Here is a 15,245-nt window from a genome sequence, read left to right on the forward strand (position 1 = left end):
CGATCACCTAATATTAAAACTGTTTCTTAGAAAAGCATGGAGTTTTCTATGAATTTTAAGATGGGCTGGTCACTTGATATTGAGACCATTTCTTAGAAAAATATTCTAAAAAATTTAAGATGGGCAGATCAGCTGATATTGAGATCATTTTTTAGAAAAGTATGGAGTTTTCTAAAATTTTTAAAAAGGGCTAGTTACGTGATCGTGAAACCGTTTCTTAAAAAAGCATGAAGTTTTCTAAGAATTTTAATAGGGGTAGGTCACCTAATATTAAGACCGTTTCTTAGAAAAGCGTGGAGTTTTCTAAGAATTTTAAGATGGACATGTCATCCAATATTAAGACCATTTCTTAGAAAAGCGTGGAGTTTTTAAAGAATTTTAGGAAGGGTCGGTCACAATTGAAACCGTTTTTTAGAAAAGCGTGGAGTTTTCTAAGAATTTATAAAAGGGCCTCTCACGCGATATTGAGATCATTTTTAGAAAAAGCACTGATTTTTAACATGATCAGACAATTTATCTTTACAACACTTACTACACGAAGCACTTTACAAGTCTTGCTTCGTAAGCATTGTAAAGAGGGGGCAACTATTGTTACTCATTTTTGGATCCCACGTACTGGAAACGGTGTATACCTCTTTTGAACTGAGTGTAGGAGTTTAACTCATGTTTATTGGAAGATTGACAAAAGTAGAAAAAGAAATATATTTTTTTAAAACCCTGTTTGAGCTTTTTTTCTACTCTCTTTATCCTTCCCCTTAGCTGCCAAAATCATCATGTTTTCTTAGATTGATTAGGAGTCTTCATAATACTAAATTCGTTCCTTCTGTATCTGGCTTTTAAGGTTGGATAAACATCTCAAAAGTTGCACTAAAAAAAATGGCTCTGCTGTGTTGTAATTTTTTGTTCTAACTTAGGTTATGATTCTGACTTGGTTTTGTACGATATCTGATCATCCTAGCTATATTCTATCACTCATGACATGTTGAAAAATTGATTTAGACCTTTATTAGGTTCTGGGGATCACTGTTCTTAGGGCAGACTCCTAGTTAGGTTTGGATGCTCAGCATTGTCGGATCAAGAACCTTTATGACCAACTAGATTACTGTCAGATTATGTTTTTTAAAATGATTTTATCTCACTTCAACTCCTTCATAAAAGTTGTAGTCCTAGACGCATAGATAACTTTGGGCTTTTGAATCGCTTGATTTCGATATCAGAACCTCAAGATATTCCCGTTTGAATATCTAACATGAAAGTAGAGAATTCTACCACGAGAAGGATCCTGACCTGAGTTTTGCACTAAAAAAACTTATTTCTGTCACAAATGTTATTGATTTATTCTTAGGTTATACTATCATTTATATCGAGATGCTTGGCATTGTCGTTTCTAAATTAGATCAGTAGACCCTTTTTGACCAACAAGATTACTGCTAAATCTTGTTCTCTAAAATGATTTTATCTCATTTTGAATCTTTAATCAAATTTAGGATTTTAAATAGTATGATTTCAATATCACAAGCTCAAGATATTCCTATTTGAATGTGAAAGCAGAGAATCCTGCTGCAAGAAGGGTTTAGCCGAAGTTCGCAGGCCTGATTTGAAGGATTTTTTTTTTGAACCAAGGACTGAATCAAAAGGTGCTAAAGTGAGGGATTTAAATGAAGAAGGATATTGAAAGATGGAGAGGGGGCCTGGATCATCATAAATGACAGAATTTCTACCACACCAAATAAAAAAAAATAAGACTTTGCAGCATACACCCTTACCCATCTGATTTCTTTCCTTTTTTTCTTTGTAAATTTCCTACTGGTTTCCATGTTTGTCTTGCTAATTAGAGAGCTACAAACCATGTTTTTATTTTCTCATTTCAAAGGAAACAGTTGTTGCCTCATGGTCCTAGTTATGGAAGGAAAGAAAGGAACTATACCACCCTTTGATAAATGGAAACTAAGAGCTAAAATCAGAATAGGAATTAGGATATTTTAGTTTCCTTTTGTGTTTTGTTTACTGCAGATCAGCAGGGATTTGCATCCTAAAATTAATCATTGAATCTTGCCTAAATAGAGATATATTTAGACTATTTATAAGCCCTTGTGGATTTCTTAAACACAACAAAAATTATTTTCTTGCATTTATAGATTTTGCAACATGTTTGTAAAACTTCAAAGGGTATTGACCAATATTCTAAAAAATAAAAAATCTCATTTTTTGGTCAAATTCATTTATTATTTACCATTAATGTTTGGATAAAGAAATCACAAAGGGATGAATATCTAAAATATTATTGGGAATAACTTCTTATAATTCACTGTTAATATTTGGATAAAGAAACCCTAAGTGTAAATATTCAAAATAATTTTCTAGGAATAATAAGTTATCACACATCCTTGAAAGAAGACTTGATTCCACGGTTTACGAGTCGTGAGAGTATAAAACACTAAGGTAAAAATAGGTTTTTAAAACACCCTAGATTTTTAAATTTTTGTCTCTTCTCCTTGTGATTTACGAGTCGCAAACTCTTAAAATACTAAGGGAAAAATGAGCTTTTAAAGCACATGAAATATCTTTAAATTTCATCTTAATAAATTTAGTTTGAATCAAATATAAAAAAAATTGATGGGATTATAAAATACCAATACAACAAAACCATAGCAATTATAAAGCAAACCAAACACCAAGCAGTTTACCTTAGGTAGGGCATACTAGGGGTGCTAATACCTTTCTTTTATGTAATCAATCATTTACCTTATAATCTCTAAAAGACCAGTTAAGGTTTTTAGGGACCAAAATACTAGGTGACGACTTTTTTATCCATAAATCAAACCAAAAAACCCCAAAATCAATCTAGGATCGTCGCGCTCCGCTGGTGAGGGTGCAATAATTAGCTTGCTTTGAAGTTCTCGTGGTCTTGAAAAATATATAATGATATTATGTTGTTGCTCAATTTGGTATAATATGATTCAATTTTATTATTTAAAAGTAATTAAAATTTTAGGGATCAAATTTAACATAAAAGCTTACTTTTTTCCTTTTTATTAATTGTTCATGAGGTGCACTTTTTTAAAATTTTGGTCCTTTGTTTTTTATGGTTTTTAATTCTAGTTCAAAACTTTGTTTTATTTATTTTTAGAGAAATGACAAGGAAAGTCACTCAAATATAGAAAAAGAGAGATTCAATTATGAGTTGGCCACTTTATGGCTATAAAAAGGATAAATTTGATATCATTGGTTCTTTATTATGAGAAAAGTATTATTTAGATGTTTTAAATCTTTCATCTTGCTATAATAAATAGACTAGGCTTCAAAAATTCTTTTTGATTCAGGTTAATTTTTATTGTTTGATGGATTAATGGGTGATTTAATGTTAAAAAATAAATTTATTGAGGCCAATAGGTCTTTCTTGGATGTCTTCAAGTGAAAAATTTTTTGAAAATAAGTTTTTTGGACCCTAAAATTTAAGTCTTGACTTTTTGATAGCTAAAATGTGGAATAGTAGATGACATCTTGTCTATCTATACAAATAGCAATCAACACATCAACTTCTCAATTTAATAAAAACATTAAAGAGCACTAAAATTATTAAAAGATTTTTTATATTTTTATTAAAACTTGCTTTTTATAGTTCTGAAGAGGTTTTATTTAGAAAAAAATTATATTGATAAATAAATGTTAAAAAAATAGAGAAATTGTATTAATAATATAATTGAGTGCCTTTTTATCCTCACCTTAAATGATTTACTTTTTTTAATATTTATTTAATTGCTTTCAATTTTTAATCGGTTAATAACATAACTGCTATACTTTTTTGTTAGAAAAAATATATTAATAAGAAAATGAGGAATTAAAATTAAACAAATTTGTTTCAATAAAATTTAAATTATTAATTTTTTACCCAAAAAAAAATTTATATAATTAAATAAAAAAAAATAAAGAGCTTTTCATGACACAAGATCATATGTCATGATGTATATATATTTATTTCTTAACTTCCTAACAAAATTTTTAATTAATGTTAAAAACTTCTTTTGACATTTATTTTTTCATATTATAATTCTAGATATATTTTATTAAACACACATCAACTTTTTACTATTGACAAAAAGCCAGTACATTATTTTACTTAATGTTAAAAACTTTTAATTAATGTTAAAAACTTCTTTTGACATTTATTTTTTCATATTATAATTCTAGATATATTTTATTAAACACACATCAACTTTTTACTATTGACAAAAAGCCAGTACATTATTTTTCTTAATGTTAAAAACTTTTAATTAATGTTAAAAACTTCTGTTGACATTTATATTCTGTTAAAAACTTCTTTTGACATTTATTTTTTCATATTATAATTCTAGTTTTATTTTATTAAACACACTTCAACTTTTTACAATTGACAAAAAGCCAGTACATTATTTTACTTAATGTTAAAAACTTTTAATTAATGTCAAAAACTTCTGATGACATTTATTTTCTATTTACTTTATTAAACACGTCAACTTTTCGCAATTGACACAAAGCCAGTGCATTTTTTTTTATTATTATTAAAAAGGTGACGAAACGGCGGTCAATAACTAGGAACTTCTAGTAAAATTCATTATTCTTAAAAAAAAAAAAAAATTAGTGAGTCAACAAACACGCTTACTTGCGGGGGTAACATGTAAAGTCCAAGAATAGTCGATGGATCGAAAGTACTAACGATATTTCGGGTTACCCACAGAACAAATCGGCACTCGGCTTCTTACGCGCCTTTTCAATTTAGTCATGGTCAATAAATAAAACTGGCTCCATCTACCTACCTCTATTTATTTATTGAAAGATTAAGGTACGAGCCAACCTCTTTCTCTTTCGAACAAGAAATTGAATTCCTAGAGAGATAATTGAATTTTTCGGAGTGGTTGAGCAATGCAGGTGAGTCCGAAGGTTAATGAACGCTCCATTACTGCAGCAACCGAGTCTGCAGAAAATGAGCTGGTTTCTTACAACAAGAATCCACATCCACCACCAGTAGTACGAGATCAAGAAGAAGAAGAAGAAGAAGAGTTCAGTTTCTTATGCACAAACCCATCGGGATCGCTGATATCAGCTGATGATATATTCCAAAACGGGCAGATCAGGCCCATTTTCCCTTTATTCAACCGAGATGGTGGTCCCCAGTTCATTGATGATGATAAAGCAGCAGCAGCAGCAGGAGGAGGAGGTCCGTTCATGTTCGTGGAAGAACGCAACGAAGCTGAGGGACCGTGCTGCGTGTGGACAGGGGGTAGCAAAGCCTTGCCGGATCAACAGACATGCAGGAAGAGCAACTCCACGGGGTTCTCGAAGCTTAGGAGGTTTCGAGAATTTGTTCTTCGAAGTAACAGTGATGGAAAGGATGCCTTCGTCTTCTTCAATCATGAAGATTCTACTTCTAAACATCTTTCAACAACAACAACAACAACAGCTGCTACTTCCGAAAAGATAGGTGCTGAGAAGAAGACGAAGAAGAAGGATGTGGGGGTTGTGAAGAGAAAAGAGCAGAGCAGTAAAAGGGTGTCGTCGTCGTCTTCGTCAGCACACGAACTGCATTATCTGAGGAACAGAGCGATCAAGGATGGGGATAAACAAAAATCATATTTGCCATACCGGCGGGATATCTTTGGTTTTTTCACCAACGTTAGCGATCTCAGCAGGAACATTCATCCTTTTTAGACTAGTTTCTAAACTAGAGGTTTGTAAAGTCGAAGTTGATTAGACTTTGCTTTTTTTAGGAGTTATGTTAATACTTGATCAACACCTGCTCACTACTCAAGACATAGCTAGTTTGTTAAGAGAGATCGTGCTCCATTCTTGGCATCTCTCTTACATGTTTACATGAATCCTTCTGTTGAGCAAGTGTTCATCTCTGTTAATAGCCATAACCACAAACAATTAAACTGTCCAATGTAATGGGGGTTTCGAAAAAATTACTGCTAGATGCGGAAGCCAACATTATTAGCAAAACTTTATTGAGCCCCTATCAAAACAATTAGTCTTTTATGAGAAAGTTTGAGTTCAATGATTATATCAACTTGACATGAACTGTTTATTAAAAGAGGTCAACGTGAATTGTGTTGTGCTACCTTGCTTAATACGCTGATTAAAATTTAATGATAAATTCATCTTTGAAGATTTAACACTAACTATACAACTCATGCTCGAAGACATCACTAACTTAATACATCCTGAATATGACATGTTAATATGAATTAACACTCCTGAATTTAACACTAACTTAACCATCTCAATGCTCTTACTCTCTTTAAATCTAGTACATGGTTCTGCCTGTGTGTCTGAACCTATGAGCCGAGGGTATTAAAACAAATCAGCAAACAAAATACCAAAACGTAGTTTGTGATTGAACGCTTTATAAGTTTATACACACTTTGGAATAAGACACCCCCATTGAAGGTGGCATATAAGTCTTGTCATCCAGTAAAAAATATATATTCATATTCTGCAGGTCAATAAAATCAGGAAAACACTGGGCATAATCTGATCAAGATACACATATTAAAGAGGAAGCATTCATCTCTTGATTTCATGAACAGTCATGAACTCATTATTATGACAGCCAGAAACCACAAACACCGCCATTCAAGGAAAGCGCTGATTCAATTCATATATATATATATATATATCTGCATTCCCTGGTATCATGTCTTGATACCTCAACCCATATTTGCTGCAAGTAGTGGCTAGGGTCATGTTAGTGTTAACTTGAACCCTGGATCTGTGCCGTCATGCACATGTAGTTGCAGACCAATAAGATAGATCAGCGTAAGTCAAAGATTTCAAATCTCAGATTAGTATTTGTGTATACATTGGTGCAGTGCTCGTAAATGGGGCTCCCATCTGCTGGTTCTCCATGAGGATGAAACCCTGACTCTTCACACTCTTTCAGAACACGCATGCCACCTGGTTCAGATAACCTGAATATTCCATAGCTCCTGCATTCCAAAATTAAGTGGTGCATGGAACTAAATGTGATCCGCTCCACATGGATATATAGAACCATCTGCTTTTGTTTTGTTTACCTTTTAAGCATCTAGGTATTGCTGGAGTAAACGTTGTTAAACATAAAAGGATTGTAATATTTTATCATGCCAATATTCCGCTGTTACAGGTAAGTATTTTTTATTTCTGCAAATGACATGGCTGATCTTATGTGCCTTGTTCATACTTTGATACCTCGGTAGCTTTTTTCTCTTTAAACTTTCTAAACATGAACATAGTTTGTTTGAAAATTAACTGAATCACTAGGTGAAATTGAATTGTGCTGAGTCGTGATTGGAAATGGACTGGTACATGAATTAGTAAACAGATAATCAATGCCTTGTTTCCTATTGTTTCACCTTCAAAGTGCTCAACCTGAAGATCCAAAAGTAAATTTAGAAATACGAGATTCAGAGTTTATGTAGCAATTAGAGAACAAATGCAAAACAGAAAATAAGTGTTTCTCGAGGTGGAGGTGGAAGGTTGGCGAGAAAGGAATGAGTTGATGACACTTGTGCCAGGGATCTTTGGTGAAATAAAGTCACCAAAGACAAATTAACCTTATGTAACAGATACTGATGTCTACGGTAACATGGACTGATTGTTCATAGATTCTATGAGGAAAATAGAGGGTGTTAATAGAGAATATCAGTGGAGGCTTAAAAAAAGCCATTTAAAAAGAATTGGACAGTAAAAATGGCCCTGAATAGTGACAGAGGCTAATCATATAGTTCAGTGAATGAATTACACACCTTGACTTATCAGTTGGAGCCATGACAATGGCAAATGCCTCAGGTACCATTGCCTGAAAGCATACAGAAACAACTAGATTAGTCAAATTTTAAATTTAACCTCATCGGCATGCAAGGAGAACAGAGAAAAACTAGATGAGAACTAATAGTAACAATTAGGTACCAGGCCCAATGGATGTTCATCTCAATAGTTCTGATTCCCCCAAATAGGGGAGAGGGGGGAAGTACAGGTCCTGTGCTTGTCAGCCAAGAACCAAAGCTAGAGATTCCAAGCATATATTCATCAATTGGGTATATTCCATTACTTAGAGTCAAATCTAAAGGTGCTAGTGTAAGAAGATTAAGGCCTTTAATTGTGACAAAACAGAATATTGACCTTGCCAATCTTTAAAATGATAGCTTGACAAGTATTAGTTGAATCTGTGCAGCGCAATCACAGGAACAAGAATGAAAACTGCTCAATCTATACTAACAGATCTGCAGGTCAGTCAATTACCTGGTATGAAAAGTGAGTGTGGAGGTCAATTGATGACATGAAACAGCTTTGAGAAGGATGTGTCTGAAAGCAGAACATTATAATTTTAGTTTTAAGAAAAATTTATATAACTTATAATACCATGTTCATGAAGAAATATTTGAGATTACAAGGTGAAAAAAATACAGGATAAAAAACATACATGAATCCACCCAACAGGAAAAAGAGAACGTTCATTCTGTATGGCAAAAAACTCCTCCTCTTTTAAAGCCTCGCACTGTCGTCAATGTTATTGGTTAAGAAATTAGGCCATATAAACGTCACATCAAATGACATCTTGAACCCAATTAAAAAGAGTAAAAAGGCTCCAGGAGCTCACAGAAGAGGAACTTGATTCTTGTTTTGGTATTATTAGAGTGGTGACATAATAGGTTCCATGCTCCTGATATCATGAGGATAGCATAGAAACGAGATTCAATATGAAATCATCACGTCAAATTAATCTCCACATCTCAGACCAGTATAGCATCAATGATTGGAAACAATGCAAAGCATGATCACTAGCAACCAGTAATCCAAAAGATTATGAAAACAGACTATCAAAAACAGCAAGAAAATGGATGAGTGGAATTATGAACATAAGCACCAGCTGTAGCACAATGACAACCAACACAGAAAGTAGTTTAATTAGTGGAAAAATTGGAAGAATATAGATAGCTAGTCAAGATCTCTATAACAGCATGCATACATGATAAAAGTGGTGGATTATACCCCAGCCAAACTGGTACATGACTAAGATTTAGCACATTTTCTAAGCAGGCTGCCATTCCAAAGGTTTTTCCCTCCGGTGGGGGGGGAGGCCGCGGTTTGGGGCTTTTACACCACAAATGAAATAGATATTGAGTGCAGATTTTTTACTGCATGTATGTGAGAATATGCAATTGGAAAGAGATAGCAATTCTTTGAAAATAGCAAGGAGAGGAACAACAGAGAAATTTATAAATTAAAGAAGTTCATTTAGAAACCAATTAGAATAAGACCAAATATGTGATGTGCAAACCATAAAAAATCATTAACATTTGTTAAAATGCCTAAAGACTATAAAAGAAAGCATTTCAGTTACAGAGAGTATGAACAAAAACATGAATCTTACAAGGAAAGCACCAAGAACCCCACATGTTTCAAGATCCTTCTCTGTGTTTTCTCTAGCAAGTTCAAGAAAATCCTCCATCAACAGCGGCGACTAATAAAATAACCAAATCATCAACTTGTCAAATATAAGAACTCCAGCATAATCTAGTTCTAGGAAACAGAAAATACTGCAACAACCTTGAAGATTATGTAATATACAAGAAGAATATAGCAATAATGAAAAGACCATTTGTACATGGAAGGAGAGTTCCAATAATCTTACTATGTGTACATCTTGCAAGACCCCAGATGCTGATGGTTGATTGCATGAACTTTGATGTGAATCAGCAACTGGTATAAGTGAAACATGAGCATATTTAGGTGCTTTCTCTACACATGAGAGTATAGGACATGGAGAAGTCTGAGTGACAGTGTGAACGGTGATATGCTCACATTTGCTGTCTGTCTGAGTCATGTTTTGGCAGATAGATTGAAGTGTGTACTTACAAAGAGGGGCTAAAATCCAACGAATACAAAAGATGCATGTCAGATTCACCTCATCCATGATATGGTATAATTCCAAAATGAAAAACATTTTGATCATTTTGCAAAATTATACCAAAAAAACAGTTTTTTGAACTCAAAATTCAATTCAATTCAATTCTTTAAGACTAGAGAATTGCATTCATAGCAAAACATAACCAAGCATGATTATTTAGAGTTCCATGAGTCTGCTGAGAAATTATTATGTATCAGAGAATTAAGAAACAAATGGGAACAACAAGACAAGAAACGAGGTTTAGAAGAAGATCCATACCTCAAACGTTAGTTGTGTCTCAGTTTGCTCTGTTTATATATACCTTTTATAGCGATCGAACAGAATATTTTTCTGCGTTTCTGACCCGAAGAAAGAGAGAAACAGGCACAGGGAAGAAGGAAAGCATCCAAATAATCTTTTCCTTGGGCTAGTTTAGTGCATTGTTGTTAAACCGACCCCGCTTAGTAGAGTGATCTAATAAATTTGAGATTCGGAATTTGGATTGCATTTTACATTAACACAACAGAAATTTTTCCATTATATTTTTTTCTAATCAATAATTAAAATAAAAAAAATAATTCTTTTTTTTTTCAAAACTAATTGACCTCAATTAATCAAATTATTAAAAGGCAAATACTATCGCTAAAGCATTTTTTTGGGATAAGATTTTAAACTATATATAAGATAACAACGAGATAATATGTTTGAAAGTTTATAAAAAAAATATATTTAATAATGTTATAATTATAAATTAATATTAGATAAATAATAAAAATTAAAAGTATGGTGAAGCTTATATTTCATGATAGAAAAAAAGTTATGTTTTTTATAAAAAATTTAGAGATTGAACAAAATAATTTGTAGCAATTTACTGTATTTTGTTATAAAAGATAAAGTGATTTTGCAACATGATTTAGCTTTTTTATAAATAAAAAAAAATTACAAAACTGAATTCTTTACCAACTTAATATTAAAAAAAATCAATAAAGATAACTTTGGAAGGAAAAAAACCTATGAGAAAAAAACGTTATAGTAATTGATAATATTTTGTAAGGAAAACTACAGTGCTTTTTCCAATAAAATTGATGACACGATCAAAGAGTTGATGTCTTATCCCAAGTGTAGGAATGTCAAAGTAAAATAATTCGGCAAGATCGGGATCGAACCACAGGGAGGTGAATTATATAAATTACAAATAAAGAAAAAGATTTGAAGAGAATAATAACAGAAAAAGAGTTGAAGAAAGTTTTGGGATGTGATATTGATGTAAGGATTAAACAATAACAAAACATATGTCAAGGTTATAGGATTCACTAATGGTATTTCAAATAAATATAATATAAACTCTTTTTATTACTCAACTAGAAACCACACACAAAGAAAGTTCTAATCGGATGATTTCTCGTTATTAGCTCATTATAAATTACTAACATGATCATATTAATTATCTTATATAAGTAATACCATACTTATAAATATCATCAAGCATTCATGTTGCTAGTTTATGTTAACAACAAATCAAGTTTCTATCATAATAACGATTTCGGCCGAAAACTATGAAAGATCAAGCATTTGATGTACCAAATATTATACAACACAAATCTAAATTAAACATTTAATAAGCAAGGTATTAAGAATTAGTAAGATAAAAAGATAAAACATGTTAATAACAATCTTTCTTGGATATAAACATTTAAAGCTCATGTTGAGTTTATATTATACCTATTCTAACACCATTAGAGAAACCTTTTCACCTTGACATAATTAACTTAGCTAAACATTAAGAAGGAGAAAAACACAAATAAACAATATAAGAACATAAACATAATATAAGCTAACTAAGTATAGGAAAGGAAATGAAAGAGCATAAACAAGAGATTACTATAGCATAAAAGAAAACTTGAACATTACAAAGATGTAGAGAGAAAGCAAGAAGATAACTTTGATCTGAAAATTAATATGACTAAATACATGGACAATGCCTCCTTTTATAGGCTAAGTTTCAGAACTATTGATTGATTGAAGAATTGGTGGGCATCCATTGATTTGGTGGCTGGTTTTTGACATTAATGGCTGCTGGTTTTTTGATATTGTGGGCTGATTTTTGATATTGTTGGCTGGCCAAAACGTCATTGCTCACATCAGAATTATAGCCAACTGAATTGTGGAATCTGTGGGCAATTGTCTCAGCTTTCCATAAAAAAAAACCAGAGCTCATTTGGACTTCTAGAACTCAAGATATGAGCCAAAAACCGAATAGTGCTTGAGCTGCAGGACAGCTTCCGACGTCTTCGTTGTTGCTAAGATTTGAACTTGAAAATGGCATAACTAAGTCTTTGAGTCCATATGAAAGTTGTAGGTCTATATCTTACCTTTCCATCGATATAAAATGGACCTAAATATGATATCTACAGCTCCAGATATGATCAAATTACCGAACGGTATTCGAGTTTGGAATGCACCAGCAACACTTTGCTAAGTTTGGCCTTCTTTTTATCCTTTCAATTTCAATTCTTAAACTCATCAATCAATCCTTTTATTTATGTGATAGACCTGCATTTAGGATGAACATTTACCATGAATTAAAGGTATATTATATTTTTAGACTTGCTAATATAAAACATGCTTTTGTTAGGGAATTTAATGATACTTTAGGTGCAATATGATGACATAAATCCTTAATGAGAATGCATTTTTAAGTACTAATCAATTGACAAAGATAATTTTAGAAACAAATCATCAAAAAACCATTTAGAAAAATATTGTGGCAATTTACAGTATTTTATGAGAAAAGTTACAATGCTTTTTCCAATAAAATTGACAAAGACAATTTAGAAAAAAAAAATCATCAAAAAACCATTTAGACAAATATTGTGGCAATTCACAGTGTTTTGTGAGAAAAGCTACAACGCTTTCCCTATATAATTTAGTTTTATTGTAATTATAATTCTTAACCAAGTCAATATTAAAAAAAATTTAACAAAGATAATTTTGAAAAAAAATAATATGGGAAAACATTACAACAATTCACAGTGTTTTAAAGAAAAAAATTACAAAGCTAAATTCTCAATAAATTCAATATTAAATAAATAAAATCGATAAAAATAATTTTAAAAAAAAACAAAAAAACCATGTTGGAAACACTATATCAAATTCACAGTGTTTTATAATGAAAGTTATAGTGCTTACCCTCATGATTAAACCTTATTTGTAATGACTTGTTATTTTAATTCTCAATCATCTCAATATTAAAAAAAAAATTAACAAAGATAATTTTGAAAAAATCATAAGAAAAAAACATATTAAGAGACACTCTAGCAATCCACAATGTTTTGTGAGGAAAGTTATAATACTTTTCCAACATGATTAAGTTTTATTACAAAGTTAAATTTTAATCAGCTTAATATTAAAAAAAATAAAATTGACAAAGATAATTTTGAAAAAAAATATTAAAAAAAAACACAAAAAAAACCTTGTGGGAAAAAATACTATGAAAATTTATAATAATTTACGAGGAAAGTTACAGTGTTTTTCTCTCATATTATAACTTTAAGCTTTAACTAGCTCAATATTAAAAAATAAAATCATCAATACATAAAAAAACAAAAAAAAATATACGATGAAATACTATAGCAATCAATAATGTTTTAAAAAAATTATAAAACTAAATTTTCAATCAGCTCCATATTAAAAAAAATAAAATCAATAAAATTTTTTGAAAAATAAAATAGAAAAACCATGTGGAAAAACACCCTAGTAATTCACGGTATTTTAAAGAAAAAATTATAAAATAAAATTTTTAACCAACTCAATATAAAAAAGTAAAATCGACAAGTATAATTTTTTTTAAAGAAAAAAAGTTAGAAAAAGAAGAAAGTAATTTTCGGGGAAAAAAGAGAAAGTTGGAAGAAAAATTAAAAATAAAAAGAGAAGAAGAATGCATTGTGGATTACTAGTGTAATCCATAATGTATTAGATGTAGATGAACAATGAATCACCTATACCTTTTAGCTTATTACTTAATATAAAGACTGTTTGCTTAGCCACATGTTCCAAGAATGAATGTAGAATAATAATAATAATAATAATTAAAAAATAATTTTCATTATTTTTTATTAATTATCTTGGCTTTTTTTTGAAAAAATTATTTTTTTTAACATTGAATTTTAATTAAAATTTAATTTTAAAATATTTTTTATTGATTATGCATCTTTTTAATCTTTAATAAAAAATAAATAAATAAAAGGTTTGATTAACTAATATGCCATTTAATAATTATGTAAGTGTTGTAAATTAAAAACAATTTTCAATCAGTAAGTTAATGAATTTCTTGATGTCACATATTTGATGGCATTAATTTAGTATCCAGAAAATAAAATCTCAACAAGTCTGACCCATTATTTAAAGTTCTTTATGATAAAACAAATTTAATTTACTGGATTTACATTTAAAATAAATTAAAAATTCAATTCAAAATATATTTCATGGTTCTTCCTTCAACATTGTTCTAGCTAAAGGTATTTTAAATAATTTTTATATTAATTTTTCTAGAATATAATTTAGATAAAGAATATTTAAGATAAATTATATTTGAAATGTCTATAAATAAACAATTCAAGCATATACTTGGAAGTTTTTTTAAAAGATATTCAAGTTAAAGCAAAGAATTAAAGTATGTTACGTCATCAAATTAAAACAAGGAAGCAAACAATCAAAGTCTTTTCCTTTATCAAATCAAATCAAGTTAAATACCTCAAACAATTAAAGCTTTGAAGTTTGTGTGAATAATATTCATTATTGAATGAAGTCAAGTTAAGGACCTCACATTGTTAAAGCTTTTGGGTACGTGTGAATAATCTTCATGTTCATTAAATCAAATCAAGTTAAAATCTTATATGGTTAAAGTTTTCAATCTTGTGTGGATATCTTCTCATCTAAAACAAGATCCAAATTTGAATGTTAATTAGATGATTTGTGCACCAAAAAAGCATCTTAAGAGAATATTTTTTTTGGTAACCAAACTTATTTATGTAATTTTAACACCATGTTTAATGTATTTTTTAATGCATGAAATTTGATGTGTTTAAATTTGTGACACGCCTAGTGGGACCCTCTTTTCTTCTTATCTCTTGAGTCAACATAGATATTATCCAAAATAAAAAGTATGGAGCATGTAAACAACTCTCCAATTAATTCTTAAGGTATTGAAATGGATACCTTATTAGTTACTCACCTAAAGACTCAATTTGAAAAGTCTAGGTTGGTCTTTCTACTAAAAAATTATTTAAAAAAAGAAAAAAAAAAAGTCATTTCCTTAAAATATGAGTTTGGAAACTTT

At 30.4% G+C, this 15,245-nt stretch overlaps 2 protein-coding genes across 8 annotated transcripts; one reads left to right on the forward strand and one right to left on the reverse strand.

Annotated features, from left to right (window-relative positions):
• Nucleotides 1–4,671: 4,671 nt before the first annotated feature.
• On the forward strand, nucleotides 4,672–6,040 carry LOC105114638 (uncharacterized). The gene has a single exon (XM_011011249.1). The coding sequence runs from the start codon at nucleotides 4,903–4,905 to the stop codon at nucleotides 5,686–5,688; it is 786 nt and encodes a 261-aa protein (XP_011009551.1). The 5' UTR covers nucleotides 4,672–4,902; the 3' UTR covers nucleotides 5,689–6,040.
• A 313-nt stretch (nucleotides 6,041–6,353) lies between these two features.
• AMSH2 (associated molecule with the SH3 domain of STAM 2) lies at nucleotides 6,354–10,479 on the reverse strand. 7 transcript variants are annotated; one of them, XM_011011253.1, is made up of 10 exons: nucleotides 10,187–10,479; nucleotides 9,823–9,885; nucleotides 9,653–9,720; nucleotides 9,392–9,481; nucleotides 8,618–8,680; nucleotides 8,441–8,515; nucleotides 8,260–8,322; nucleotides 7,764–7,816; nucleotides 6,816–6,965; nucleotides 6,354–6,700 (listed from the first exon to the last, which is right to left on the reverse strand). In XM_011011253.1, the coding sequence occupies exons 2-10, from the start codon at nucleotides 9,842–9,844 to the stop codon at nucleotides 6,613–6,615; spliced, it is 672 nt and encodes a 223-aa protein (XP_011009555.1). In that variant the 5' UTR covers nucleotides 9,845–9,885; nucleotides 10,187–10,479; the 3' UTR covers nucleotides 6,354–6,612. The 7 variants fall into 7 exon arrangements, with proteins under 7 accessions (XP_011009555.1, XP_011009558.1, XP_011009557.1 ...); XM_011011256.1 differs by lacking the exon at nucleotides 9,823–9,885; XM_011011255.1 differs by lacking the exon at nucleotides 9,392–9,481.
• Between the last annotated feature and the right edge of the window lie 4,766 nt (nucleotides 10,480–15,245).

The sequence above is a fragment of the Populus euphratica genome, unplaced genomic scaffold (assembly GCF_000495115.2).
Source record: "Populus euphratica unplaced genomic scaffold, PopEup_1.0 scaffold554.1, whole genome shotgun sequence".
Taxonomy (NCBI): Eukaryota; Viridiplantae; Streptophyta; class Magnoliopsida; order Malpighiales; family Salicaceae; genus Populus; species Populus euphratica.